The sequence below is a fragment of the Mya arenaria genome, chromosome 14, assembly GCF_026914265.1.
Source record: "Mya arenaria isolate MELC-2E11 chromosome 14, ASM2691426v1".
In the NCBI taxonomy this organism is placed as follows: domain Eukaryota; kingdom Metazoa; phylum Mollusca; class Bivalvia; order Myida; family Myidae; genus Mya; species Mya arenaria.
The window spans coordinates 6,765,042-6,793,034 of NC_069135.1; the positions used below are offsets into that span (position 1 = coordinate 6,765,042).

The 27,993-nt window shown below is 37.1% G+C and overlaps 1 protein-coding gene across 11 annotated transcripts in view; it reads right to left on the reverse strand.

Annotated features, from left to right (window-relative positions):
- Positions 1-289: 289 nt before the first annotated feature.
- Positions 290-27,993, reverse strand: part of LOC128217013 (uncharacterized) — a 59,634-nt gene continuing 31,930 nt past the window's right edge. For all 11 annotated transcript variants that reach the window (XM_052923809.1, XM_052923806.1, XM_052923815.1 and 8 more), the window contains 30 exons: positions 26,687-27,318; positions 25,930-26,114; positions 25,534-25,650; positions 25,092-25,233; positions 24,447-24,799; positions 23,871-24,189; positions 23,132-23,327; positions 21,862-22,002; positions 13,946-14,047; positions 11,721-11,816; positions 11,283-11,465; positions 10,159-10,924; positions 9,765-9,930; positions 9,498-9,624; positions 8,920-9,136; positions 8,476-8,751; positions 8,034-8,295; positions 7,536-7,714; positions 7,153-7,333; positions 6,667-6,840; positions 6,383-6,508; positions 5,839-5,993; positions 5,455-5,612; positions 4,992-5,128; positions 4,578-4,735; positions 4,063-4,269; positions 3,532-3,776; positions 3,195-3,296; positions 2,529-2,684; positions 290-2,166 (listed from right to left, as the gene is read on the reverse strand). In XM_052923809.1, the coding sequence (XP_052779769.1) occupies positions 1,856-2,166; positions 2,529-2,684; positions 3,195-3,296; positions 3,532-3,776; positions 4,063-4,269; positions 4,578-4,735; positions 4,992-5,128; positions 5,455-5,612; positions 5,839-5,993; positions 6,383-6,508; positions 6,667-6,840; positions 7,153-7,333; positions 7,536-7,714; positions 8,034-8,295; positions 8,476-8,751; positions 8,920-9,136; positions 9,498-9,624; positions 9,765-9,930; positions 10,159-10,924; positions 11,283-11,465; positions 11,721-11,816; positions 13,946-14,047; positions 21,862-22,002; positions 23,132-23,327; positions 23,871-24,189; positions 24,447-24,799; positions 25,092-25,233; positions 25,534-25,650; positions 25,930-26,114; positions 26,687-27,318 (6,569 nt within the window). In that variant the 3' untranslated portion in view covers positions 290-1,855. The remainder of the gene's footprint in view (positions 2,167-2,528; positions 2,685-3,194; positions 3,297-3,531; positions 3,777-4,062; positions 4,270-4,577; positions 4,736-4,991; positions 5,129-5,454; positions 5,613-5,838; positions 5,994-6,382; positions 6,509-6,666; positions 6,841-7,152; positions 7,334-7,535; positions 7,715-8,033; positions 8,296-8,475; positions 8,752-8,919; positions 9,137-9,497; positions 9,625-9,764; positions 9,931-10,158; positions 10,925-11,282; positions 11,466-11,720; positions 11,817-13,945; positions 14,048-21,861; positions 22,003-23,131; positions 23,328-23,870; positions 24,190-24,446; positions 24,800-25,091; positions 25,234-25,533; positions 25,651-25,929; positions 26,115-26,686; positions 27,319-27,993) is intronic.

The following is a 27,993-nucleotide window of genomic DNA, read 5'->3' on the forward strand; positions in this document are numbered from 1 at the left end:
AAACACTACATTTAATTAATGCTTTTATTCAAAAAAATACGGACTACTTCAACAGATGTACCGGCATACATCCGAGGTTGTTTTTGAAAAAATGGCCGAGGAGCTCCGAATGAATCAGACAGAGCAGAGCCATACATGTGAACTGTTATGTTGGGCTTCTTTTCGATAACCACTTGACACTGTTTGTTTATTCCCTTTGGTTTTATATACATGTTTAATTATGTACATAAATCTCAATATACAATTGCTAGGACAAAACTGGGTTTCTATTGAAAAATAACAAACAATATTTCATCTATAATTCTATTTTATTACATAAATAAGAGCAGAATTAATTCCTAGTTTCAACAAATAAACAAAATACAAGGCAACTAATGTAAATGTATGTATTAATGTAAACCCATGAAAAATGCATGTTCCTAGATAAGCATTCTACAAGGAGATTTGTCATTTGTGTGCATAGTTCTTAATACAATGCATGTTAACTTAGAAGTATGTCTTGTAATAATATACTACAGTACTATTCAGTTGTATCATTTCAAGGAATGAACTGGTTGTTAAATATGCATTCAACAAAATAAAATTTAATCACTGTATAATTGTATTAGCTATTAGTATAATCACAAGTTATTCAAAGGTTGTTTTTTTTGTATAAAATTGGTTAAAGGTTTATGAGTATTTAGCAAACAAGACCACCCTGTTTCTACAAGAAATAAATCCTTCAAACTAAAACTAGCATGAATCAAATAAAAAAACAAAATATATAAAATTTATAGGTTTCGAAAGATTTCCTATCACATCCTTCCCTCGTTTAAAGTGTCATCTAAACATTTATATCTATATGAATTATCACATCAAAGAAATGAAAACAAAGCAACTACCGGTATTCTGGATATATCAAACCAAAGCCAAGAAAAATCTTGCATATCATATCTAAGCAGGCTTAAATTGAAAAATATTTTGATTTTAACTGGCATTTCGCCAAAATACAAAGTTACTGGTAAATACAATGTGAACATACTTCTTTCAAAAGGGAATGTAAATGCAACAACGCAACATTTATATAGACAAACAATCAAAACATTCATGGTATATCAGTCAAATATCACAGCATGGTTGGGCTTGTACAAACAGTTCTTCTACTGTTTACATGATCATTTTTCCAAAGAAGTGTCATTTTTTAAGTCATGATAATCATTCTCCAATAACGAAAGTACATATATTAAATGTAAACCCCTTATGGAATAGTTTATGTTTTATATGAAAAACTATGATAACAATAAATATTCCAAATGTCTACAAAGTCAATAAATATTAATACAACATGAAAGACTAAATGGACGGAATACAAAACACAAACACAATGTTTTAAAGCTCTGATACAAATCCAGTCTTGTTATACTAAATATGGTGGGAAACACATGTATTTTTGTATACCCCGGTAATTTTCATACCAGTATTTACACATCATTCAACTCTCATAGCTAAAAATTATTTTTTAATGTAAAATAATTTGCACTTTCATCAATAAATACTCTACAAGACTGGTTTCCTTTTCACTGTAGTGAATACAATTTCACAAAATTATCAAAGAATATTGGCTACCCTATGCCCACAAATATATATAATTGCATTAATGTTACAGAAAATGCTACCAAAGAAAGTAAGAATAAATCTTTATCCATATTAACAAACAATAAAAAACCCAAAGGATATTTCAATCGCCTCTCCAAATCAGAAACACTTGAAAGTCGGCACAATTGGAATTCCATTCCACTTTTCATCTTAATGCATTGTAATATCCATTTTCCATCAGCACATTAGAATAATTATAAATCACACCCTATCTCCATCATCACAATGTCTCGTAAGCAACCTGAACATTTTTGCTGCTTGCTGGCCTCATGAGCACTTTGTGTGTCTTCGGAGACGGTGTCTGACGCTCCATATAGGGACTCTTCAGCAGATATGCGTATGTTGTGGAATGGGCGGAGTATGGACGCTGGTTAACTGACAGTTTGCCTTTCTGTTTGCGATGTTTTGGGCTTGGCTTGCGCTTCAGGAAGATACGCTCGACATCATCGTCAGACTTCGCTGACTGGGGTCGTGGTTTAATTGTGACATTCTTAAACGGTGTCTGGTTGTTGATGAAGCCAAGAACGGTTTCTGCAATGGTGGAAGAAAGCAATGTATTGAAAGAGAAGAAATCATTCAATAATTTACCCTTAGATAATTAAATTTGCATTTACATTCAAACTTCAGTGTAAGATGGTGGGTTGTCCTAAGAAATATTTTAACTCAAATCTGCGTACTGCATTTGCATCCTTGCTAATTAATAAGCACATTTATTCCATAAAATCTATCATGGAAGTGGAAGCATTGCATCACAAGCTCAAAATGTCTGCAAGTGTTTATTTATCAAACCACCATGCATCTTGGTAATCAATTTTACCAGGTACTTACATCAAGGTTACAAAAGACAAGAAGCAGTGTTCAAATATCAGGCAAATTGGCCAATCAAAACTTACCAATTGCCTCCTCATCAATGGATGTATCATTCTTGCAGCTGTCACAGTTAAACACTGGGCAGGGAATGGCTGTCACCTCACTGAACGTGTGGCGCATGAAGGCAGCAAATGATCCATAGTCATACGCGCTGTAGCGGCCATGCCAGGCAATATATCCTATAATGGAGTACAAGATAAGAACATCTATTATTAACAGGAAATTAAAACTAAATTCTCATAAGAAAAACTGTTGCAACTTTCATGTAAACGTAAGTTTACATGTAGTTTAAGAAATTGTCTCTTAGTCTCTTAGTCTTGAGAGAAACTTGATATTTAATGAAACAAAAGTTTATTATTCCAATTATAGTTTACATAGATCTATGAATAATATCTGTACTTGTTATATAAAGAGGAAAATGATAACTTACAATGTATATATTAATCTTTAAATTTTGAAATAATTTGTAAACATGAGGTTATTATTCATAATTTCTTTTTGGAGTTGTTACTGCGTGGAAAAAATGTTTATTGACTTAAAAAGCACACAAATATTTTGCAAACATGTAAAACATTTAATTTGACTGCAAAATTCAGAAAATGTCTTAATTTAGGAAATTACTTAAGATTCTTCATTGATATCCACCCAGACATATGCTTAGTACAAAGGTGATGAGATTATTAGCATACCCTCCTGGTGTATGAAGAGGAAAGTTGGAACTCCAGCGATGCCGAGGAGCTCCGTCAAGTCCACATTGCTCTCCGTCTCCACATCAGCGTCATGCTTTATACCTGCAAGCAGAAAGTATTTATGAAATCGGTAATTACAATTTTTTACACTCCAGTAACTTTGTTTCTTGGTATACTTTACAAAGTCAATGGATAATAAGGCAAATAAATCTTCATAGTGGTGAGAATGAGAGCTATTCATATATCACCAATGCATGAACAGACCCTTTTTCTATTATGTATATATGACAACAGAGGATAGTTACGAAACATGATCAGAATATGTAAATGTACACACCGCCAGTTGTGTTTTTCCAGATATGGTTGGTAGCCTCATAAATGGACGAGGCACACTGGCTTGTTGCATGCCAGATAGAGCCGTCTTCCCGCCATCCATTAGCCGTAATCATGTGAATAAGGTCCTTGCGGTTAGCAATAGGGGTGCCGTTGGTGTTACAGGCGACGGCAATGTAGTTGTACTCTCGTCCAGTCTCACGGGAAAACCTCGCAAAGTAGCTCATCACCTTCTGTGAGGGAAGGCACCTGTTACATAAAAGTATGTGGGGATAATTAGTTAGAAAATGTTTTGAAATATTACACAAGTGTATTATTCACTTAAGTTATTGGTACAAAGATGAAATGTATCCAACCATGAACACTAGAATTTAAGATGAAAAGTGCAACTCTAATGGCAGTTTCAAGAGAGTGACAGATACAACATCATATCTACTGGTTTGAAATAGAAAATGGGCTGAAACTAAAACCTTTCACGGTGAATGCATTGCCATTCACTGGGTGCAAAAATTAAACTAATTAAATGTGCGCTAACCATGGTGTCCAGAAGAAGATAGCGGTGGGGTACTGTCGACTGTGGCCCTGGAGGAGGGGTTTGTAATCTCCCTCAAAAACATCCAGGAGTGAGCATGAGGGTGGAGGAACGTGTTTCTTCAAGAGGCCCTGGTTTGCAAGCTTCTTGGCTAGCTGTCGCTCATAAGCGATCGAGTCTTGGTACTTGCAACAACCTTGGTCTGGGTAACTGAAATATAACATCGAAAATTATAGCAATCAAAATATAAAAAACATTTCATTGTTAAAGAGTGATAAAAAGCAATGGAAGGTTAAAAGGGTCCCTTTCCATTAAACAAGAATCCTAAAATATATGGCAATACCGATACATGTATGTATCTTTCCCACTTAATATCTTAACAATTATATCAATAAACACCTGTCATCTTATGTCATGAAAAAAATTAGGTTTTCAGGAAACCATTACCAACATTTATGTCATAATATCGCATTGTCATCACATTAATATCCCAACAGACTAAGACAAAATATGCTTACGATTTTCCCTTAATGTGAATGCTATGGTAGCAATAGAATGAGAAAGGCCTGAATGCCTCGGACAGCAGGTCAACACTGTTGGATTCCTCACTGGCAGCTGATGGCTTATCAGTCAAAGACACCATCGTCAGCTTGTAGATTGGCTGCTCTGTACCCAGCTAATTATGAAAAAACACACATAACAGTGCAGATGATAGGATTTGTATAATAAGTTTAAATAAATTAAACACATATGCATGTTCATTCAGGATGAAAGTGGAAAATAAGAGTATTAGAAATATCATGAGCTTAATTCTGAAATTGTTAAAATAAATCTGATTTTTTCAACACTGAAAGTAAAATAATATGAACTAAATGACCAACATGACTAACAAGTATCTAAATGTAGAATATTTCCCTACAAGTATCACATACCTTGATCCTGACCGTCTTGACACCCTCGTGCATGGGGTTTCCGTACTGTTTGCCGTCAATGAGGACGTTATACCCCGACAGATGGAGATCCCTGTTGGACTGGGGACACTGCCAGCTCACATGGGCTATCAGCTGACCTGTATACAAGGGGAATGCAATAATGTTTATATTCGTTAACCAGTCTTGCTATAAACATGTTTTTCTTAAAGTAACCTAGCATATCATACACATAATTATAAGGGAATAGAATGGCAACTACTTTGCTACTAAATGAAATAATGAAAATTTTTAAAATGCATGTTTATGATCACATTTAAGAAAAAAGTTTTGCTTATAAGGCAATGAACTACACACAGTGAAATAAGCTTTTCAAAACTGATTCTGTAAAGATTTAACTTGGAGATCTTAAATTGAATGCTCTAAATAAGCAACGTAAGTGGCTATGTGAGGTAGTAACTCCTACCTGTATAGTGTTCAAGGGCAGAGAAACAGTCCTCCAGGATTTCCTCCACACGCGTCAGAGTGTGAGCAGCCTCTATCACGCCACGATCTTTCTCTGCTCTCATCGGATGAGTAAGGGCGCCAATCTGCTTCAATTTGTGACCTACCTCCCGGATCAGTCTAAACAGAAAATAACAAGATCAAATGCTCATTATAATTTAAATACCATTCATTCCTTGTAATACTTCTTAAATTTCCTTAGTTGAGTTAGGGGCAGAACTAAAAAACAACTGAACACTCATGGGACATTCTACATAGGAGTATGTGTTTTTGAACTAGTGGACCAAGTTTTATGAGAACATGGTTTATGGCTTCTGAGCTATATATAAACACAATTAGTTCAAACCTGTCTCTCTTGTTGACTAGATCACAGGTGATCTTCTCAATCTGTCTGCGCTCATCGAAGCCTACAACTGTGGCAGCGATCTTCGGTGCATCAGGGGCAGGGGCAGGCTGTAGGCGAATGTAGTCCGAATTCACAATCTCACTGGTCCCATACAGCTGAAGAAGAAAGAAAATACCACCTTGAGGAAGGACTAAAGTATTAAAAAACAACATACACTAAAACTTAATGAATTTTTTTTTACACACGTTCTTTTAACGTTAGTAGTTTTTTGTATCAAAATTGACAAGTTGTCTATCAGGTGTCTAAAATTGGCATATTGAAGTCTGTGAGCACAAGTTATTTGTAGCTTCTTTTTATATGAGTTGAGACTGTCTTGTGCTGAACCATCAATATGCCGATATAAAAGCAGACCAAGAGGGATTATTACAACTATAACAGGTCTTCATCGACGATTGTAAAATTTTCTTATTCCTTCAGAATAGTTTACAATATAATCATTACTAAGCCTGGCAAGGTATCTCAAACTCCAAGAAAAGTGACATACATGGACTTCTAGGTAGATGTTGTAGCTTCCCTTCTTAATATGTTTGAACTCAGCCTCGCGAGTGTCGGGATGGACTGGGCCAATACTGGTCACCATCTTCTCTGTATCCTCCTCCACACAACACACCTACAGCAAAAATGGAGGTTAGGTTAGATAATGCGCTGTTTTTCTTATGATAGATGTGTTTGAACGCAGACTCTTCAGTATCCATATGACGAACCATCTTTCATATTTCAATACGATTTAATCATGCTTATTTACTAATTCAAGAAATCAAGGTTTACCCTAAAGTGCTTGATCTTGACCCCGTCGGTGAGGTAAGGGTCCTCCCAGCCAACACGGAGGTTTGAACTGGAGTGAGTAGGTAGGCGGTGGAGCGCAGGGGCCCTTGCACCAGGCCACTCAATAACCAGAGGCTCAGACGGCTTGCTGTTCATCTTGTCATAGGCTGTCAGGGCCTGGAAAAACACAAAATGTTCGTATCTAATTTATAGATAAAATGTTCACACTAGCACACTAACAGAATGCAAAATATACATTTAACGTTTTTATAAGCGAACTAATGGACAATCATATTATGAATATATTCATCAAGGTCAAAGAACAAGTATTTCTTTTAAAGAATTTTCTTTAAAGAAAGTGTTTATGGTATTAATGACTCATAAAAAAGTCTAGTTGCACTAAGGAATCATTTTGTCAATATGAGAAATCAATAAGCCACCAAGCCTGTGTTGCAAACATTGAATTTATGTCAACTTAATGTTACGAACCTGTACTTGGAAAGAGTACTCCTGGCACCATTTCCCATGAGTGTATGTGTAGCTGAGCTGATCAGCGTTTAGGATAGACTCCACTATCCCATTAACATACACCTTGTAGCCGGTGATCAGGGCGTCACCGTACATGTTGGGTTTATCCCATTGGATGGCAATATAGCGGAAATTACACGCCCTGTGGACATACATATGCATAATATTAAATCTTTTGTCATAGTTTCAATATATTTCTATAATTCAATAATTTAATGTAATCTACAGAAAATAACTTTTCAAACATTCTATCATTATACGGTAGTTTAAAAGGTATGTAGGACAGGCAATCATAACACAAACTTTAAAAAGATATTTAACACTTTGTCAAAACAACATATAACCTGAGTGCCAGGCAGGGGGCGTCGGGAGGAGCGGATGTCTGGACAGTCAACTGTTTAGATCGGTCCTTGATTTGTCCGTCTCCATCCAGCGCTAGTAGCCGTACAAAGTGGGTTGTCCCTGGCAGGCACTTGTTGATCACGCAGTTGGAGTCCTTGTTTGATAGGCGTACCTCACGTTCCTGGAATTTAAAAAAAAACAAGAACAATATATTCATGTTATTGGTTCAATAAGATTACATAAGTGAATATTTATGCCAGCTGAGCCTAAATAACATATCTTACTGAAGTTCTTTTCATCTCCATTTTGGCCTAGAATATTTCTTATGTTGTTTTATCTCTAAAGACTGTAACTCAGTTTATTTAAATTAGTAATTTCAGTAATTATCCCATTATTAAACATATGATCCCTTCTCTTGATATTAGTTAAATTGTAGTTTGTTTCCTCAAGCATTACAAGAAAATAGTTAACATCATCTATTAATTCACTCAATAACTCACAGCAGGCTGGGCCACACTGCTCCATTGTATCTTGTAACATCCCACCTCCTCCGTCTCCAGGAAGTGGCTCCAGTCAAGGCTGATCGAGGTCTCCGTGACCTTGGTAACCTTGACTGGAATGTCAAGGTCATCAGCAAATGTCATATCCTCCTCCCCCTCGCGAGGCGAATGGAGGGACGTGTTGATGGAGAGAGTGTTGGATTTGCCAGAGTCTGAGTACTCTGGGTTAGCACTGAGAGCAACTAGGTTCACCTTGTAGAATCTGGAACATGGGATATAATATGTTGTGAAAGAAACATAATGTAATCATTATTTCAAACTGAACAGCAAGTGTCATAGACTTCACAACTCATATACATAACAAATGGCACTTAACATAACCTGAAATAGTAAATGACAGAACTTTATTCCCAAAACATGATTCTGAATAGGCCTTTTCTACCTGTTAGGCCTGCATGGTATGACAGCCTTCCTGTGTGTGCTGCTCAGCTCATTTCCAGCCTTTTTGTCATTAAGGTACACCTGGTAGCCCCGCACTCTCACCCCACCATACAGACGAGGCTCACCCCACTCAATAACAAACTCATCAGGGGTCGAAGACTTCAGGAAGATCTCTGGTGGGTCGGGTGGCCCCGGGATTATGATCTGGATATTCTGTGGTTGCTGCGGCAACGTGTCCGTGAAATAGGCTGGCTCTACCACAATGTCATAGATGGCCCTGCAAGACATTAAATAATGTAACATGAAGTTAACTTTGCTTGTCTTTGTACTGAAGATGAATGTCGTTCTAAATAACAGCACAAACTCAAAAAAATGTTGGATATCTGTTATTCAATGAAAACAAAAACAAAACCATTACATTACATCTAGTCTCTAAACTACTTACTTGAGTCTGGTAACTGGAATGGTACACTTGGTGAAGTCAGTGGTCACGTATTTGGTCTGGACAACCCTGTCCTCGTGCGAGTACCACACAATGTTGAATTGTTTGAGAAGGGATTTTTCCCCACCCTGGGTCGTCCACTGGGCTGTGACATCACCGAACGTCTTGTTGTCTCGGTCCTCGTTGTGAGAGAAGAAGGCATCGAGAGAGTTCAGGTAGCCTGGAATTGTGGAAACAAGCAATCCTTAAAATTTGGACATAGTTTGAAGGAATTTAGCTCCTTGGTCTAAGAATGCTTTGCGGTGCATTTTCAAACAGTCCTCTGTACTTCACAGCAATAACTTGTAAAAAAGGAATAGTTTCAGTCATTAAATATACGTCCTTTGATAAGTTGGCCTTTATCTATTACACTGGCATTTTTACAAGTAAACCAAGCTTAAAGGAATCTGCACAAGGAAAATCACCTATATTCAAGTTTATAAACCTTTCAAATTAAGTAAATTGTTTACATCTACCTAATACCTTACAGAATTGGCGTTTAATATTCGGTTTCATTTCTAACATGTAATCTGCACACATACCATCCATGTTACTTGGCAGTGTGATCTCAATTAATTCAGAGGGTGAGGCGTCCAAGTTGTCCTCGTCATCCAAAAGCAGACCATAATCCATGTCCTGAGGATTTGTGTTCTTGTATGCTCCCTTGTACTGAAAAAGGTAAAAAATAGGTATCATGCAACTGGTATTCAAAATAAAGTCAGTAATGAAGTTAGTCTTACAAAAATCTTTTGAGCTGTTACAATTGTTAACGAGACAAAAATTAAAGCTACTTTTTATCCAGCCCTCACCTTGCGTTTTCTCTCCTTCTTGCCAGACTCAGTACAGGTGAGCGCAACCAGGACGACGTGGTATTTCTTGCCTGGTTTACACTTTGTCAGTTGACAGGACTGGGAGGCAGGGCCCAAGTGGCAGTATGTCTTACCATTGATCTCCAGCTTGTACCCCTCAAGATATCTGGTGAATAGAGTGGTTTTAATCTAATCAGGTTAGTCATTATTTTTCTGATAAAAAGGAGAATGGTCTGACCCTTATACATACGGTAACTTTTACATTTACCTTTTCACATTACATCTTTCTTTCTCTTTATCAATGCCATAGACTTAAAAGATTCAAAATATCTAAAGAAGAAACATACTCTGTACTTAAGGTGTTTTTTTTAATGAAGATTGGAGCATTAGCTACCTGCGTAAATATTTCGGTTTCCCTTCAGCATCTTTTCCTACTACAGACATGAGCAGTGGTTTCTCCCAGTACAGTTGAGCAGTGGTCTGGGTGTACCCAGTAATCAGCAGGATTGGGGGCTCAGTTGGAGCCCGGGTACGGGCGTAAAGGGGGCGTGACATGATGTGTGCGGTTCGACGGTACTTCTCAATGCCGGAATCACTATCATCCTTCTGTAGGGAGGTTTTCACACTCACAACAGCTTCTACAATGATCTTGTACTGATTTCCTGGAACCAGATCATCGATGGTCAAAGTGTCCTCAGTTGGCAGTAGGTTTACATGACTCGCTACAACAAAATCATCATCTTCCTTCCTCTTATTGTATTTGATATCAGCCCAGCGAACAATCACTCCCTGTAGCTTGTTGGACCCATACACTATTGGCGGCGTCCACATGAGTTTAAGAGATGATGTTGAAGCCTTTGTAATCTTCAAAGCAGCAGGTGGCTCAGTCCCTGAGGTTTTTGTCAGAATGCTAGCATTTGGTAACCATGGTGAATCATCAGCTGGGAGAATGGTATCCTTGGGAATAGACCTCATCTGCTTGAGACGATGTCTGTCGGGCAGTCGGTCAAAGTACTCATCAGTGATTGCTGTGATGCGGACCATATAGTCCGTCTTCTCCCGTAAGCCTTCAATCACAGTGGTAGTAGCGTCTGGGATAGCGTCCACTGTCACATGGTGGGGATCTCCAGTGTTCAGGGAGACAGCATCTACTCTGATACCTGTAGAACAGAAATGTATTGGTTAAACAATTATACATCAATTCTTGTACCATGTTTGAGAATTATTGTTTTTGTCTACACAATAACTTCTATGTTGGAATGCTAATGAGCGTTGTCCTCGACAACATGATGCAAAACAGTTATGTCATCTGCAACCCTCATGATAGAACACTTGCACTAAAAGGCTCGTGTATGATCTCAATAACTCTGGTTGTGGGTGCCATAATTATTACAAGTATGGCAATTTTAACCTTCATCCACAGTCTAAACTTGACTTATCATTATCATTGCCAAACTGAGCTAGCACAATTCAAATGTGTTTTTTTGTGAACTATAAATCATTAACACTAAATCTAACCAATAACGTCCACTCCATGTTCGAGGGGTGGGTCCCAGGCCATCTTGAGGGAGGAGCATGTGGAGGCGTTTACTCCCAGATTGGAGGGTGGGTCAGGTGGACGGGCAGTCCGCAATACCAAGTTATCAGACTTGGCTGTCAGGATAAATGCACTAACAGTCTCGCGTCCCACTGCTTCTACCTCTGTAAATGGAATTAAACATGCATGAAAATAATTATGTTTATTCATTCAGGAATGGCATATCAACAAAGAATAACTTTTAACTCATATATTAGGAGTTAAAGTATCATGTTCAGAAAATTCAGTTCTGTTTTTAATAGTTGTCAAGTTGGTGACCTGCTGATAGCCTTAATCAGTTGCATATTTTAGCACTTAACATATTATCATGGAGATACCATTTTTTTTTAAAGAAAGAACGAGATGGTATAATGTTTAACCTTCATCAATATCCTTGTATTTCTCCATTTTCCTGGCCTCCACAACCACTGTGTACGTTGTCGCAGGTCGGAGGTTTGTTATTAACAAATGATCCTCTGGAAAAATTAAAGGATAAATAAATTACTGTGTTTACATTTTGTTCTGTGATCAACTGTGATGATTTACCTATCATTGTATTAAAAGTTTTTCGAAACAACTTGAAACAAAACAATGCCAGAAAATAATGAAAAATTAAAATCATGATAACAATATAGAAAGATTGTACACTTATGAGATGGTAAAGATAAAAAATATGAGAAAGTAAAATATGTTTTGAAGACTTATACATGTGATATATTCATTAACATTGGGAAATGCCATCGAGCAGGATTGAGTTTACCTAGGCATGAAGAAGGAACAAGAAATGAGTTAATATCAAAAGCGAGAGTAGACATATAAGTAACAATATAACAACAAATTCCTGTCAGAAATGTTATGACATTGTAATACATTTTTTCCGTCAAAACACTGCATTTATGAGGCAAGAAGTAAAACCCATATCATTCTTTTAGAAAGATAAACATTTTCACATAGTTTTGATTAACAAGCATTTCTTTGAGAACAAAGAGAACATTGTATTCAAAAAGATATTTAGTCTATATACATCAAATTTATTTTTAAGACTATTTTTCAGTAAAATCTTCTTTTTGTCATAATGCAACATTTGCAGGACTGGTGACAAAACACATTCCTCCCATTTTATAAAAGATTACACAAGAATTTCGTATGTGAAACTATTTCAATTTTTTTGGAATAATTTTTTTTTTTATCTGCAAAAAAAGCTGTCATACAGTATTAAAGTGCAGCTTATATCATTGGATTTCAAAGCACAACAAAAGACAGTCATGGACACTACACGTGTAACTATAAACTGCACTAATTAACGGCCAATAAAGGGATTAAACTACACCATTATTTAAAAGACAAAGAGTGCAGAGTATAATTACCATCAGCTGTGAAAAAAGCAAAACAAAACACTTAAATACAGCGTGAAATAAGTACAACATGATCCTGTTGGTAGAGAATCATATACAATAGTTTTACAAAATTGGCGATGAACATTTAATTAAATGTATTGTATCACTCTTTCCTAGTGTTTCTACAAGTGGACTCCGTATAGATTATCATCATTACCAAATATTTAGGACCATCAAACTTAGCTTTTCTTATTAAATGATTTATTAAGTGGGTTATTTAGCAGTTGGTGCATGCGCACTGGCTAGAAAAGAGACATCTGAGCCAAGACTTAAGTAACAAAATATCTATTTTTGCTTCACTTAATATGTCGGAACCAGGCTGTGATCAGCTAATGTCGACTTAATAGTTTCATAGAGTAAAAATAAACATCAACTATTGCTTAGTATTCATGTTTTAATTTACAAATGGCAGAAAATTCCCACACATCTAATGAAAATAAGAAGATGAAGACAATGGTACGATTATTCAGAACTTCGTTGTTAACTTTTTAACATAAAATAGTTAATGATGGGCTCCTATATTTAAATAAAACAAGAACACTTGAAATGACTGTCTCAAAGCTTGTTACAAAAACAGATGATCAGAAGTTTATCCATTCAACTCCAAGAGCAGAAAAGATCTGAAAGTTTATTACAATCATGTTAACAATGTTGTTAAGGAAAGTTCTGAACAATCGGCTGAATAGTTACCAAACCAGGGTTCTCAACAAGAACCTGCTTCTGGCCAATATGGATAATTAAAATGCCATTTAAGCTGATTCAAATTTGCCTAGGTTGAAGGTTCCATTTTTACATTCCACACCTTTCTTGTTGTTGAAGACAATTTTCTTTAATCAATTAATCTTTTATGTCTGTTTAATTCATATACTGCAGAACTTGTATATATAAACTGCAGTTTAAAATGCAATCTTAAATACCCCTACAATTCAGGAAATTATGCGCATGCCCCTTGACCCTCATAGCTGCCCGGTTATTTTCCAATTTCAGCCAGTTCAACCACAGATTATTGAGAACCCTGCCAAACATAGCTCAATCTAATTATATTTCATAGCTTTACAATTTCTTGCCTACATAATAGTTTTGAAACACACTTATGATGACAACTCAAAGGGGGCTATGATAAAACCTTCTTTAAAAACCCAGATATGCTAAAACCCCAAACAAATTAAGCTACACAGATCTAAAAACCACATTTAAAAAACACAAACCTGCAGTGCTATCGCTGTTGATGTCATCCTCCGGCTTATCTCCTGGCCACCAAGTCACCTGGTAGCTTTCTGGCCGGATAAAGTGAGACTTTGGTTCGTCATCTGGAAAATATTACATACATTAAAGGGGGAGTCAGTTAGATGTGTAAAAGTCCTAATGTCCATTCTTGTTCATTTGTTCATAAAGACTTGTAAGTATTGGTTATAGTTGATGTTTAACAAATAAAACATATTTATTCAAAGGGAGTGACAACAATTGTAATTATAAATTTGTTGAACTTGTAATGAATGAACTATAGCCAAACTATAGTTTATCATTGAAACTCTTGGGTTAGTAGATCATTAACATGCCACAGCCCAAGTTTTGAATCCACCTGTCACATACACTAATAGCTGGAATACAGTGCACAAAATAGTTGGTTCTGATTGGCCAGTTTGGGGCGACAATCAGTAATGCAAAAAAATAGAGTGTTACAACATCCACACCCTTTTAACATTCTAGCAAATTTTCTGGTTGTTTGGTAGTTTACAGAAAAACCCCATATATTTGAAATACTAACAACATTACGGTGACAATGTTATGGTGTTTAAATTGCCACATTCAGCAGTAAGCATGTCCTTAGAAACAGGAATAAAATTGATCAGCCAAGAAATTAAGCGAGAAATCAATGTAGGGCAATCATTCTTGTACCAGAAAAACAGTTCTGATAAGAACATTTATGGATTGGAACACTTCATTAAATTCTTCTGTTAATGTCACATCAGAAGTTTTGAAGCATACATAAACCTTGAGGATTCAATTTGTACTCCATTGACACTTTTTATCATCAATCCAATTAGAAGTGAGGTTTTAATAACTTAATAAATGTTTGCTACATTAAATAGCAATGACAAGATATTTCTTATTGTATTTAAATTATTTTTCCACTTACATTTCCTATTTATATTTCAACGATGATTGAGTTTGAATGATATAAGACACTTCCATAAGAAAAATTCATATAAAGACAATTACTTTCATATAAAATCCATCAACCAACACGAGATGTCGGAACTCACAGATAAGTTTAATCCACTGTCAAGGAGATGTATCACAACCATAACATGTTCAGCCCTTAAATATTGTTTAAAAAATCTCAAATAGTTATTGTAAATCTAAAGTAAAAGTATCTTCCCATATATTTCAAATCAGGTATATAACTAACATCTGTGCAAATATTTATGTTATACAGAGTAAATTTGAAGAACGTTTTCCAAGTTTTACAAAGACACAGATCATGACAAATTAGATGGTACTCAATAAACATGCGAGGATATTTACAATCGTTATTCAGATGATTCCATTGAAGTATATTTTTAGTAAGCTAATAAAGTAATTTATTCTATTTCTTCGCAAATGCAATGCACTGCACTTTAAAGCTGATTTATTTCTGCATTATATTATCACTGCAGAAATCTGATCAGCACATTGTAATGTTTTAAGCATGCCTTAAGGTTAGAGAAAGTACTTTGATCGCACACAATTTACTCTTAAAATTTCAAAATACAGCATGTTGGCATCAAACCAGATAAGAATACTTGAGAAAATGAAAACTGTGGCCAACTGTTTATATGGAATCTCTCAGCTAAAACTTGAAACCTGTTATAGTTCTTAACTTGATTTGTGACAAACCATTTCCTTCCCACAGAAGTGATCAATGCCTCAAAATTCTGATTGTTTCACATGAAAATTGCGCAAAATATAACATTTAAATGCCAAACCTCATAAAATGGATTCTTTAAATAAAAAACCTTTTGGTGACAAATCAAACCTTAAATAATTATTATTTTTAAATTGTAATTTGCTTAATAAAAGCAACTATCATTTTCAAATGTAGAAAAAAATACTTCAAACTACCTGGTAAATCCAATTCACTTCTTATGATGCACACTTTTCAATGAAATGAAAGAAAGTGAACGAAGCATTATTCCTTAATGAAATCCTATGCAAACATCATCTCACCTTACCATTAATTTAAATCTGATGCATGACATTATAATGTGGCATGGCTTGTCTTTCTGTTCAATGTATTGATTTATCCGATGGAAAAAGTTCCGTAACTACACTGTACTGAACTAAAATTTCACAAATCATCGTTCAACGCTCATTGCTGTCAACATTGCCGATAATATAAGATAGAGTAAACATAATACTTATCATTTAGTTTTGGAATTATTTAAAACAAAACAATGTGATCATTGTTAACAATTAGAGATAGTCGTTCAATGGTTGTTATACGAGTTAAAATCTATAAGATTTTTGTTAATATTTTCATTGACAGCACATTACATTTTGAGATACATAAATGATACAAAGAAATTTCAATAAAATGAAGTTGCCATTGTTTATATAAAAGCAAAACTGCTAAATGATTCATGTTATGCTTTTTCAACCAAACATAATTTGTCAATTAAGGTTCAATCGTAGTTCAAATAATATGATTTTAGACTTGAATGCTCTTTTGAACTTCTTTCATAATAACTTCTTCAATTAATTTATGCTTAAAGGACTGCACAAATTTTAAACAAACTTCCTTAGTGTGAGAAATAAAAGTTTGATTACATTTTTGCACAGCCCTGTCAATAAAATACTTCTTCTGATAATATTCTACATTTTCTTTTCTAAGGCCAGTATCAAGCACAAGTTTCATTCTTTAACTATTTATTACGAAATATTCAAATCACAGCCATAAAATAAACATTACAAGCAATGACAAATGTCATTATCCCTAAGCTCACTGTCAATGCATGCCTATAAGTTTGTGATTATTTCTCTGAGCCAAGATAAATGGACTGTTTACTATTTACAACCTACTCAGTAGAATGCCAGGTAACGGCATACAAATATGATCAAATCTTTGAAAACAATAAAGCCATCAACCATTTTTGGTTTCCTGTAAACATGTTGTCTTAAAATATATTGAAGTTGGGATCGCAATTAAAGATTTATTGATTTGTTTCATCACAGATTTTCCTTCTTGAGTTAAAGGCTCAATGAACAATTAAAAGTAGTTCTCATTTTAATGTTTCAAAAGCTTTAATAAATACATCTGTAGAAGAAAATTGAGTGATGAAATGTTACATAATCAACCATTTAAACTTGCTGTAAATAGCAATATGTTCATGGGCTAAGGTCATGCCTAAAAGAAAATATTAAACAGGGAAATCAGGTATTGTTTCTTCCAGAACAAAGGCAGAATTATGCTCTACCACTGAGCTATCTGGCCAGAGTGTAACCATCCAGAGCAAAAGCAGAATGATGCTATACCACTGAGCTATCTGGCCAGTGTGTAACCATCCAGAGCAAAGGCAGAATTATGCTCTACCACTGAGCTATCTGGCCAGTGTGTAACCATCCAGAGCAAAAGCAGAATGATGCTATACCACTGAGCTATCTGGCCACAGTGTAATGAACCAGAGCAAAGGCAGAATTATGCTCTACCACTGAGCTATCTGGCCAGAGTGTAACCATCCAGAGCAAAGGCAGAATTATGCTCTACCACTGAGCTATCTGGCCAGAGTGTAACTAACCAGAGCAAAGGCAGAATTATGCTCTACCACTGAGCTATCTGGCCAGAGTGTAACCATCCAGAGCAAAGGCAGAATTATGCTCTACCACTGAGCTATCTGGCCAGTGTGTAACCATCCAGAGCAAAGGCAGAATTATGCTCTACCACTGAGCTATCTGGCCAGAGTTTAACCATCCAGAGCAAAGGCAGAATTATGCTCTACCACTGAGCTATCTGGCCAGTGTGTAACCATCCGAAGCAAAAAAAGAATTATGCTCTACCACTGAGCTATATGGCCAGTGTGTAACCATCCAGAGCAAAAAAAGAAGAATTATGCTCTACCACTGAGCTATCTGGCTAGAGTGTAACCATCAAGAGCAAAAAAAGAATTATGCTCTACCACTGAGCTATCTGGCCAGAGTGTAACCAACCAGAGCAAATGCAGAATACTGCTATACCAATGAGCTTTCTGGCCAGAGTGTAACCATCCAGAGCAAAGGCAGAATATTGCTCTACCACTGAACTATCTGGCCAGTGGGTAACCATCCAGAGCAAATGCAGAATACTGCTATACCACAGTACTATCAGGCCAGTGGGTAACCATCCAGAGCAAATGCAGAATATTGCTATACCACAGTACTATCTAGCCAGTGGGTAACCATCCAGAGCAAATGCAGAATACTTCTATACCACAGTACTATCTGGCCAGTGGGTAACCATCCAGAGCAAATGCAGAATACTTCTATACCACAGTACTATCTGGCCAGTGGGTAACCATCCAGAGCAAATGCAGAACACTTCTATACCACAGTACTATCTAGCCAGTGGGTAACCATCCAGAGCAAATGCAGAACACTTCTATACCACAGTACTATCTGGCCAGTGGGTAACCATCCAGAGAAAATGCAGAATACTTCTATACCACAGTACTATCTAGCCAGTGGGTAACCATCCAGAGCAAATGCAGAATACTTCTATACCACAGTACTATCTGGCCAGTGGGTAACCATCCAGAGCAAATGCAGAATACTTCTATACCACAGTACTATCTGGCCAGTGGGTAACCATCCAGAGCAAATGCAGAATACTTCTATACCACAGTACTATCTAGCCAGTGGGTAACCATCCAGAGCAAATGCAGAATACTTCTATACCACAGTACTATCTGGCCAGTGGGTAACCATCCAGAGCAAATGCAGAATACTGCTATACCACAGTACTATCTGGCCAGTGGGTAACCATCCAGAGCAAATGCAGAATACTTCTATACCACAGTACTATCTGGCCAGTGGGTAACCATCCAGAGCAAATGCAGAATACTTCTATACCACAGTACTATCTGGCCAGTGGGTAACCATCCAGAGCAAATGCAGAATACTGCTATACCACAGTACTATCTAGCCAGTGGGTAACCATCCACAGAAAATGCAGAATACTTCTATACCACAGTACTATCTAGCCAGTGGGTAACCATCCAGAGCAAATGCAGAATACTGCTTTACCACAGTACTATCTGGCCAGTGGGTAACCATCCAGAGCAAATGCAGAATACTTCTACACCACAGTACTATCTGGCCAGTGGGTAACCATCCAGAGAAAATGCAGAATACTTCTATACCACTGAGCTATCTAGCCAGTGGGTAACCATCCAGAGCAAATGCAGAATACTTCTATACCACAGTACTATCTGGCCAGTGAGTAACCATCCAGAGCAAATGCAGAATACTTCTATACCACAGTACTATCTAGCCAGTGGGTAACCATCCAGAGCAAATGCAGAATACTTCTATACCACAGTACTATCTGGCCAGTGGGTAACCATCCAGAGCAAATGCAGAATACTGCTATACCACAGTACTATCTAGCCAGTGGGTAACCATCCAGAGCAAATGCAGAATACTTCTATACCACAGTACTATCTAGCCAGTGGGTAACCATCCAGAGCAAATGCAGAATACTGCTATACCACAGTACTATCTGGCCAGTGGGTAACCATCCAGAGCAAATGCAGAATACTGCTATACCACTGAGCTATCTAGCCAGTGGGTAACCATCCAGAGCAAATGCAGAATACTGCTATACCACAGTACTATCTGGCCAGTGGGTAACCATCCAGAGCAAATGCAGAATACTTCTATACCACAGTACTATCTGGCCAGTGGGTAACCATCCAGAGCAAATGCAGAATACTTCTATACCACAGTACTATCTAGCCAGTGGGTAACCATCCAGAGCAAATGCAGAATACTTCTATACCACAGTACTATCTGGCCAGTGGGTAACCATCCAGAGCAAATGCAGAACACTTCTATACCAAAGTACTATCTAGCCAGTCCATCCAGAGCAAATGCAGAATACTTCTATACCACAGTACTATCTGGCCAGTGGGTAACCATCCAGAGCAAATGCAGAATACTTCTATACCACAGTACTATCTGGCCAGTGGGTAACCATCCAGAGCAAATGCAGAATACTTCTATACCACAGTACTATCTGGCCAGTGGGTAACCATCCAGAGCAAATGCAGAATACTTCTATACCACAGTACTATCTGGCCAGTGGGTAACCATCCAGAGCAAATGCAGAATACTTCTATACCACAGTACTATCTGGCCAGTGGGTAACCATCCAGAGCAAATGCAGAATACTGCTATACCACAGTACTATCTAGCCAGTGGGTAACCATCCAGAGAAAATGCAGAATACTTCTATACCACAGTACTATCTAGCCAGTGGGTAACCATCCAGAGCAAATGCAGAATACTGCTATACCACAGTACTATCTGGCCAGTGGGTAACCATCCAGAGCAAATGCAGAATACTGCTATACCGCAGTACTATCTGGCCAGTGGGTAACCATCCAGAGCAAATGCAGAATACTTCTATACCGCAGTACTATCTGGCCAGTGGGTAACCATCCAGAGCAAATGCAGAATACTTCTATACCGCAGTACTATCTGGCCAGTGGGTAACCATCCAGAGCAAATGCAGAATACTTCTATACCACAGTACTATCTGGCCAGTGGGTAACCATCCAGAGCAAATGCAGAATACTTCTATACCGCAGTACTATCAGGCCAGTGGGTAACCATCCAGAGCAAATGCAGAATACTTCTATACCACAGTACTATCTGGCCAGTGGGTAACCATCCAGAGAAAATGCAGAATACTTCTACACCACAGTACTATCTGGCCAGTGGGTAACCATCCAGAGAAAATGCAGAATACTTCTATACCACTGAGCTATCTAGCCAGTGGGTAACCATCCAGAGCAAATGCAGAATACTTCTATACCACAGTACTATCTGGCCAGTGAGTAACCATCCAGAGCAAATGCAGAATACTTCTATACCACAGTACTATCTAGCCAGTGGGTAACCATCCAGAGCAAATGCAGAATACTGCTATACCACAGTACTATCTGGCCAGTGGGTAACCATCCAGAGCAAATGCAGAATACTGCTATACCACAGTACTATCTAGCCAGTGGGTAACCATCCAGAGAAAATGCAGAATACTTCTATACCACAGTACTATCTAGCCAGTGGGTAACCATCCAGAGCAAATGCAGAATACTGCTATACCACAGTACTATCTGGCCAGTGGGTAACCATCCAGAGCAAATGCAGAATACTGCTATACCACAGTACTATCTGGCCAGTGGGTAACCATCCAGAGCAAATGCAGAATACTTCTATACCACAGTACTATCAGGCCAGTGGGTAACCATCCAGAGCAAATGCAGAATACTTCTATACCACAGTACTATCTGGCCAGTGGGTAACCATCCAGAGAAAATGCAGAATACTTCTATACCACAGTACTATCTGGCCAGTGGGTAACCATCCAGAGAAAATGCAGAATACTTCTATACCACTGAGCTATCTAGCCAGTGGGTAACCATCCAGAGCAAATGCAGAATACTTCTATACCACAGTACTATCTAGCCAGTGGGTAACCATCCAGAGCAAATGCAGAATACTTCTATACCACAGTACTATCTGGCCAGTGGGTAACCATCCAGAGCAAATGCAGAATACTTCTATACCACAGTACTATCTAGCCAGTGGGTAACCATCCAGAGCAAATGCAGAATACTTCTATACCACAGTACTATCTGGCAAAGTGGGTAACCATGCAGAGCCAAAGCAGAATAATGCTCTACCAATGAGCTTTCTGGCCAGAGTGTAACTAATGTTCAAGGTACTCGTATGTTTATATAAAAAATACACAACAAAACCAAGTTATTTCTATGTTTTAAACCATGGATAATTTTTGGCCATTCCTCAGTCATAAACCACAGGCAGGCAAGTGGTCTCTTCGTACAAGCTAAAAATACTAATTTTAAAGGTATTTACTGGTCCCTACCTCTGTTCCAGACAATAAGTGCGGAATGACCGGTAACACGCTCACACCAGACCTGAGACGGTGGACACACAAGACCCGTGTAGTGGACCACCAGTTTGGCACCTGGACGACAACCTGCGTACCGTTCCCCAAGGAAAACATCTGGAAACAGGGAAACAATAATGAAATGAATTATTATTTATATGCTACACTATTAGACTGGTAAAATATGTTCTAAACTGATTTAATACAGAAGAGGTGATAGTAATGTGAGTAGAGGTACATGCATTGTTATGCTTTATTATTCATTAAGTATATCAAAATAAACTTAACCAGATTTGAAATGGAGTTATACCCAAAAAACTTCAAGAACTGAACTTAAATTAACATGCAATATTATTTGAAATGTTGTAACCTAATGTCAACATGAATTGAAAATAAAACAGTTTCTGAAAAAGATTTCTGATCACTCAATCTGACTACGCAAAACTGATTACAGCAGCAATGTAGAATGTCCTAGTATAGTGTCATTGACATTTCAAAAGGTCATTATTGATTAACATGTTGCATCTTTGCATATCTTCATCAAACTCTTAAAGTTAAAGCCATTTACATTAGTATTTTCATAATTCTTTTCATAGACACCTTCCCTTGACTATATACCATTGAAGCTACCTGTAATTTCACAGTCAAAGCGAACATGCATTGCTGAAGTGACTTTTAAATAATTTTTAAAAATATTTTATTTATCCAAGAATGAAATAAGCTGAAGCTTTATCTAGCGAATCTACTGGCAGGTCACAGTACACCGTCACCTTTCTTCTCGGTCTGCGTTGCATTCTCAGTGTTTTTTTCGTTAACCTCATTAGTTTGTACACCAGCATCAAATTTATCGCACATCTGAACATCTTCAGTAAACTCTATGTATTTCTGATTTTGGCGAGCTAAAAATATGTGTTAGTAGGAAGAGATGTTAGAAGAAGATAGATATGTGAATGTGTGAAAAAATATGGTAGATGTAACCTGAAACTGTCCCATTAAGTAGGGGACAAAACAAAAAAGAAAATAAGAATGTGGCGTAACAGTATAACGAAACTCTAATCATATTAGTATGTATTATGTGCTATACACAAGAAAGAAAATCAACCACAACCATTTCAAAAGTTTAAGACAACAGAATCTTAAATCTAATGATTGTAACAGTTATACCCAACAACTATTCTAATTTCCGTTGTCTTTGAATATCATTTTTTTTTAATATTAGAAAACTTTTAATGGAACGACGATCTACCTGTGTGTTCCCCCTGCTCCCCAGTCTTCTCCATCCCACCCTTCTGTCCATCCACCTTGCCCACGGGATGATCTGTCAGGGCGATAAGTTGTAGTGACACCTTCTCTCCAAGCGAGATGTCCCGTATTCTCAGACTGTTCACTTCTGATGGGATGATGGAGCCATAAAGCTTGCCGTTCTTCAACATTTGGTAGCCCTGGAAAACAAACAAATGGATTCCCTCATTAGCAATTCAATTATTCAATTTTCACAAGTATAATTCTGTTGGTTTTTTTAAAGTAATGTTGTAACATGAGTGTCACAAACCTCGTTGTTTGGGCATAGCTAAACAATTATGAAGTTCAGAGTTATTGACCTTGCTATAGATGTGTGAATTGTCTCTGGTAACATGTGTACCTAGCTGCTGGACATCTTAAATAGTTTTATCTTAAAAGTTTTTTTTTACATCCTGACCTGGATGACATCACCAAGGCTATGACAGACCTTAAGTTTTTTTCTTCAAAAAAGAGACAAGCTAAAAATTATTATGTAAACAGATTTGATGACGATTTTTATGAGATAAAACTTTGTAGATGGATGCTGAAATATATGACAAATTTGTTTCTATTAGTGTAATCTTGAAATTACGTATAATTGTAGTTCTGTTTAAAAACACATGTGTTCAACATCATTCCAACTGGAATTAGCAGTTATTTCTGATATAGAAGATTCTTATGCAGTAATAACCATAACTCCTTACTGAAATGGTAGCATCCCCATGCTGTTGAGGAACCTGCCATGTGACATCAATACCCTCGGGAGTAAGCCCTTCAAGCCTCAGTTTAGGAGATTTAGGGGCTGCAGGGGCCATTACATTGATCACATTGGACATGGGTCCCTCGCTCATGGAAAAGACATGCTGAGCATCAGGATCCACTCGCTTGAAGCCGGAAATGGCCTTGACACTGATGTCATAACTCTGTTCAGGGTTAAGGTCATTCAGGATGAACTGGTAGCCATGCTTGTTGCCAAGTTTGTTTGACTTCACCTCACCATACCATTTGCCATCAACATACACTCTGAAATAAATCAAGAGTTGCATATAAATAAGTGGTGTTGGAAGATCAATAAATTAGTACTTAGGAAATTTACCAACTTCAAAACATTTTCCAACTACCCGGTACATTTCATGTGCGTAAAAGGGCTTAAGTATAGTTACTCACAGGGTGGGTAAGGGAAGGATGTTTTAAAGAAACCTATACAAGCTTACTAAAACTGCCTTTAATTCTGATGATTACTCTAAATAAGTATTGCATGCTTGGCACCTACAACTTACCCATACAGTGAGATATCCTCCTCATTTGTAGCGTAAGTATGACCTTTAGGTCTCTCCCAGGAAATGAGCACAGTGCCCGGCCTGTATGATGGTTGCTGGGCAACAACAATGCTGGGTGGTTTACGTGGACATGTGACATGTATGACCCGGGATGGATCACTCTCTTGTGTTGCCTGTCTGGTGACAGCAACAACATAAATGCTGAGAGTTTTCCCGGGCACCAAGTTGTTAACCATCATTTGGCGCGTGTCCTTGTTTCGGATGTTTCCGAGCGGTTTGTTGTCAACGTAAATCTGATAGCCCCTAAGTGTCAGGTCCTCGTGCATTCTTGGTGGGTCCCACTCTAGCAGAGCCTGGGGAATAAAGATTACAAAATAGTAAGCAATTTGCATGAATATATTTTTTCTATCACAAGCAAGCGATCAAACTAATGTTGATATGATATTTAATAACACCAATTTTCATTCATATACATTAACCTGCTGAAAAGCTCTTGCAAAACAATGAATAAACCATCTTTAGAGACATTTGAAAAACACTGAAAAAACAAGTCATCCTCAAAATGTCTTTGTTTTTCAAGTAAGCAGAACTCTTAAGCCACATATAAAAAAAAAAAAATTGTCCAATATTTTTGAAAATACTGACCTGGTGCATGTCAACACTAACGACCCTGATCCTGGGAGGTCGGGGCGGCCCAACAGTCGTGTAGTAGATCACAGAAGACGTGGTCTGTATCTCACATGGCTGCTGCCCATGTAACATTGTGTAGTTGGCTATCACATACAATCTGTTGAGGAATGGGAGTTATATTGAAATAGCAAAAAGAATGTTTAACACAAACTATTTTGAAAATATTCATACATATATGGCTGAGAACTGTAAATACCGGTAGTTGAAGTGCAATAGAATGATTAACCATACATAAGATTATCTTCTTCTTTTTTTTTATAAAATCTTTTAAGTTTCATGGATATGTTTTTTTTGTGCTTTATTTGAAAAAATCAGAGGCAAACAAAACTGAATTACAGCATTAATGTTCTTAAACTAAAATTTTCATATTTCACAGTATAACATCCATTACACATACCTGTAAGTAAGCCCTGGTACGAGACCATCTACCGAGCATCTCTGGCCATTCTGTATATTCCAGCAGTGCTGCACGCCTCGAACCTGCTTTCCCTTCTCAACCAGGTTACACTCAAAACTGTAACCAGACACATCAAATAACATTCTAAATCAAAATACATAGCAGTTATTTGTTTTAAAATATTATTTTTCAGTTCTATCAATAAATCAAGTGTTCAGTTTGCAATGGATAAATTTATTCTCATGCATAAATATCAGTCAGGATATTATCCTAATATATCAAGAAGGTAAACTTCACTGAGTCTAGTGAATTCATACTATTTCAAATTCCAGTTCCTAACTGTATTAACTGGAAACCAGACTGTCTTCTTTAACAAAATAATAAAATATATCCTACCTAATGTCACTGTTGATGCTGCCCTGGAAGCGTGTGCCAACCACGTTGACAACGTACAGCAGGAGGCGGTATTCGGGATCAGGTTGCCTTGGCAACTGCCAGTTGACACGGAGACCAGTTTTCCCGTGGCTCTCCACCATGATGGATGGAGCAGGCAGGATACCCTCACCATCGCTTCGGATAAACTGGAAACACATTTATAGGACAATAACATTGAGAAAAAATGTACGCGCAAGACAGCAGACATAAAAACAAGTGCACCATCCAATTAACAGATGTCAATGCTTGACTATATTCCTCAGCTGGTAAAAGGGCATAACACAACAATTGTTAATGCCAGAGTTATAGCCCTTGCTATAAATCTGCATATTGTCAATCACATGGTAATGTGTGTACCACTAATAACGAATCTAAAGTTATAACCTTAACTTTTTTCTTCAAAACTAAGACAAGCTAAACATGTATTTGAAAATAACATTACCACATTGACTCACTACCTGCTGATGTTTGCTTAAAGGAATGATTTCAAGTTTCTTTATAATTCCATTGTAATTTAGCTCACAAAACATAATTTCTAACATAGAAGTCGAGGCAGTAAGGAGTTCCAATTTCCAATAATTTATGGTCTGGTATATCATAATGTACATTAATAATGTGACCATGCATAACAAAAAAAAGCTGAATTATAAGAAACAATTTTTATAAATATTCGAGAAATGTTACCATAAAAAAGATCTGCTTATATAAAACAACATACCTGTCCTTCATCAATCTGCCTCATGCTGTCTTTGGTGTTGGCAGGGACGGCCACCTGTCGCTCCTCTTCCATGGACAATTCATTCCTCCTTGCATCAAGTTCTACTGCATCTTGAACCTCGATAATTGCCATGTTGTGCCTCTTCTTGCGAGGCTTTTCATAGCTAACTGCCGGGGGAGCGTGGCTGTAACCCCGATCTGATTCTGAAGATCTGTCATCCTCAACTTCAACGTAACCACGCCCTTCCCGAATGATGCTCACACCTCTACCCCTTGGTGTCTCCATTTCACGCCCACTCTTTGGTGTTTTTGGAGTTCTTGGGGTTTTTCCTTTTCTTTGCTTCTGTAAGTGAGGGGCAATGGGTTTTTGAGCATCCAGGACAACCATGCTGCTAGGGTGATCATCACTTCCTGATTCCGTCTCACTTTCTGTATCTGATTCAGTATCAGAGTCAGTTTCTGTCTCCGTCTCTGATTCTGTTTCGATCGAGGTCCTGCGTCTCCTCGGTGACACACCTTTCTCTTGAAGACTCGGAGGAATGAAATCATGGTTTAACCTCGGCTGGAAACGCTTTGGTGTTTGTCCTGATGTTTGGGTGGATTTTTCGTTGTCATCTGTCATTATACTCTGATCTGAATGTAATGAGTTTCAAACATTTAAAATTCCAATAAAATAAATATTAAGAATTTTTGTAATGGATATTAAAATAAAATTACATATGTTTTGCAAAGAATGCTATAGGCAATCTTACAAATATAGTTGTATAAGGCAGTATAAACTTGAAATAGCCAAATGAAAAATGGTATGAAACTTAAAAAATAACTAAAATACCAAAGAACATATGGTTGACATCTAAGATACCTTTTAAAAAAGACCTGTTTTAAAATTGACATTAAGACAACATTAAAATGAAATACGTTTTTTTCTGAAATTGCTTACATCCTCTTGGACCTTTCCTTTTAAAATTCCCAACAAACACAGTGGAATACATTTTAAAACAAAATATCCACCCAAAAACATTTACAGACTATACTTTTAACAAAACTTGACACCAAATAAACATATTGTTAATGCAAGGTAAGACTTAAAATCTTCTAATCCAATACAAATGGAACGGGATTAAGGTAAAATTTGTAACAAAGTATTTCACGGTATTTTATAATAAGGATTCTTTATATCATATATTGGTAAAGGATTAAGGGTGATATACATTATGTAGTTCAACTTCAAATATTGTACTTATTTGATCTACCGTATTTGAATGAATGTGCTAATATTATTATTTCTTTTCTTTTTAATTTGAACAG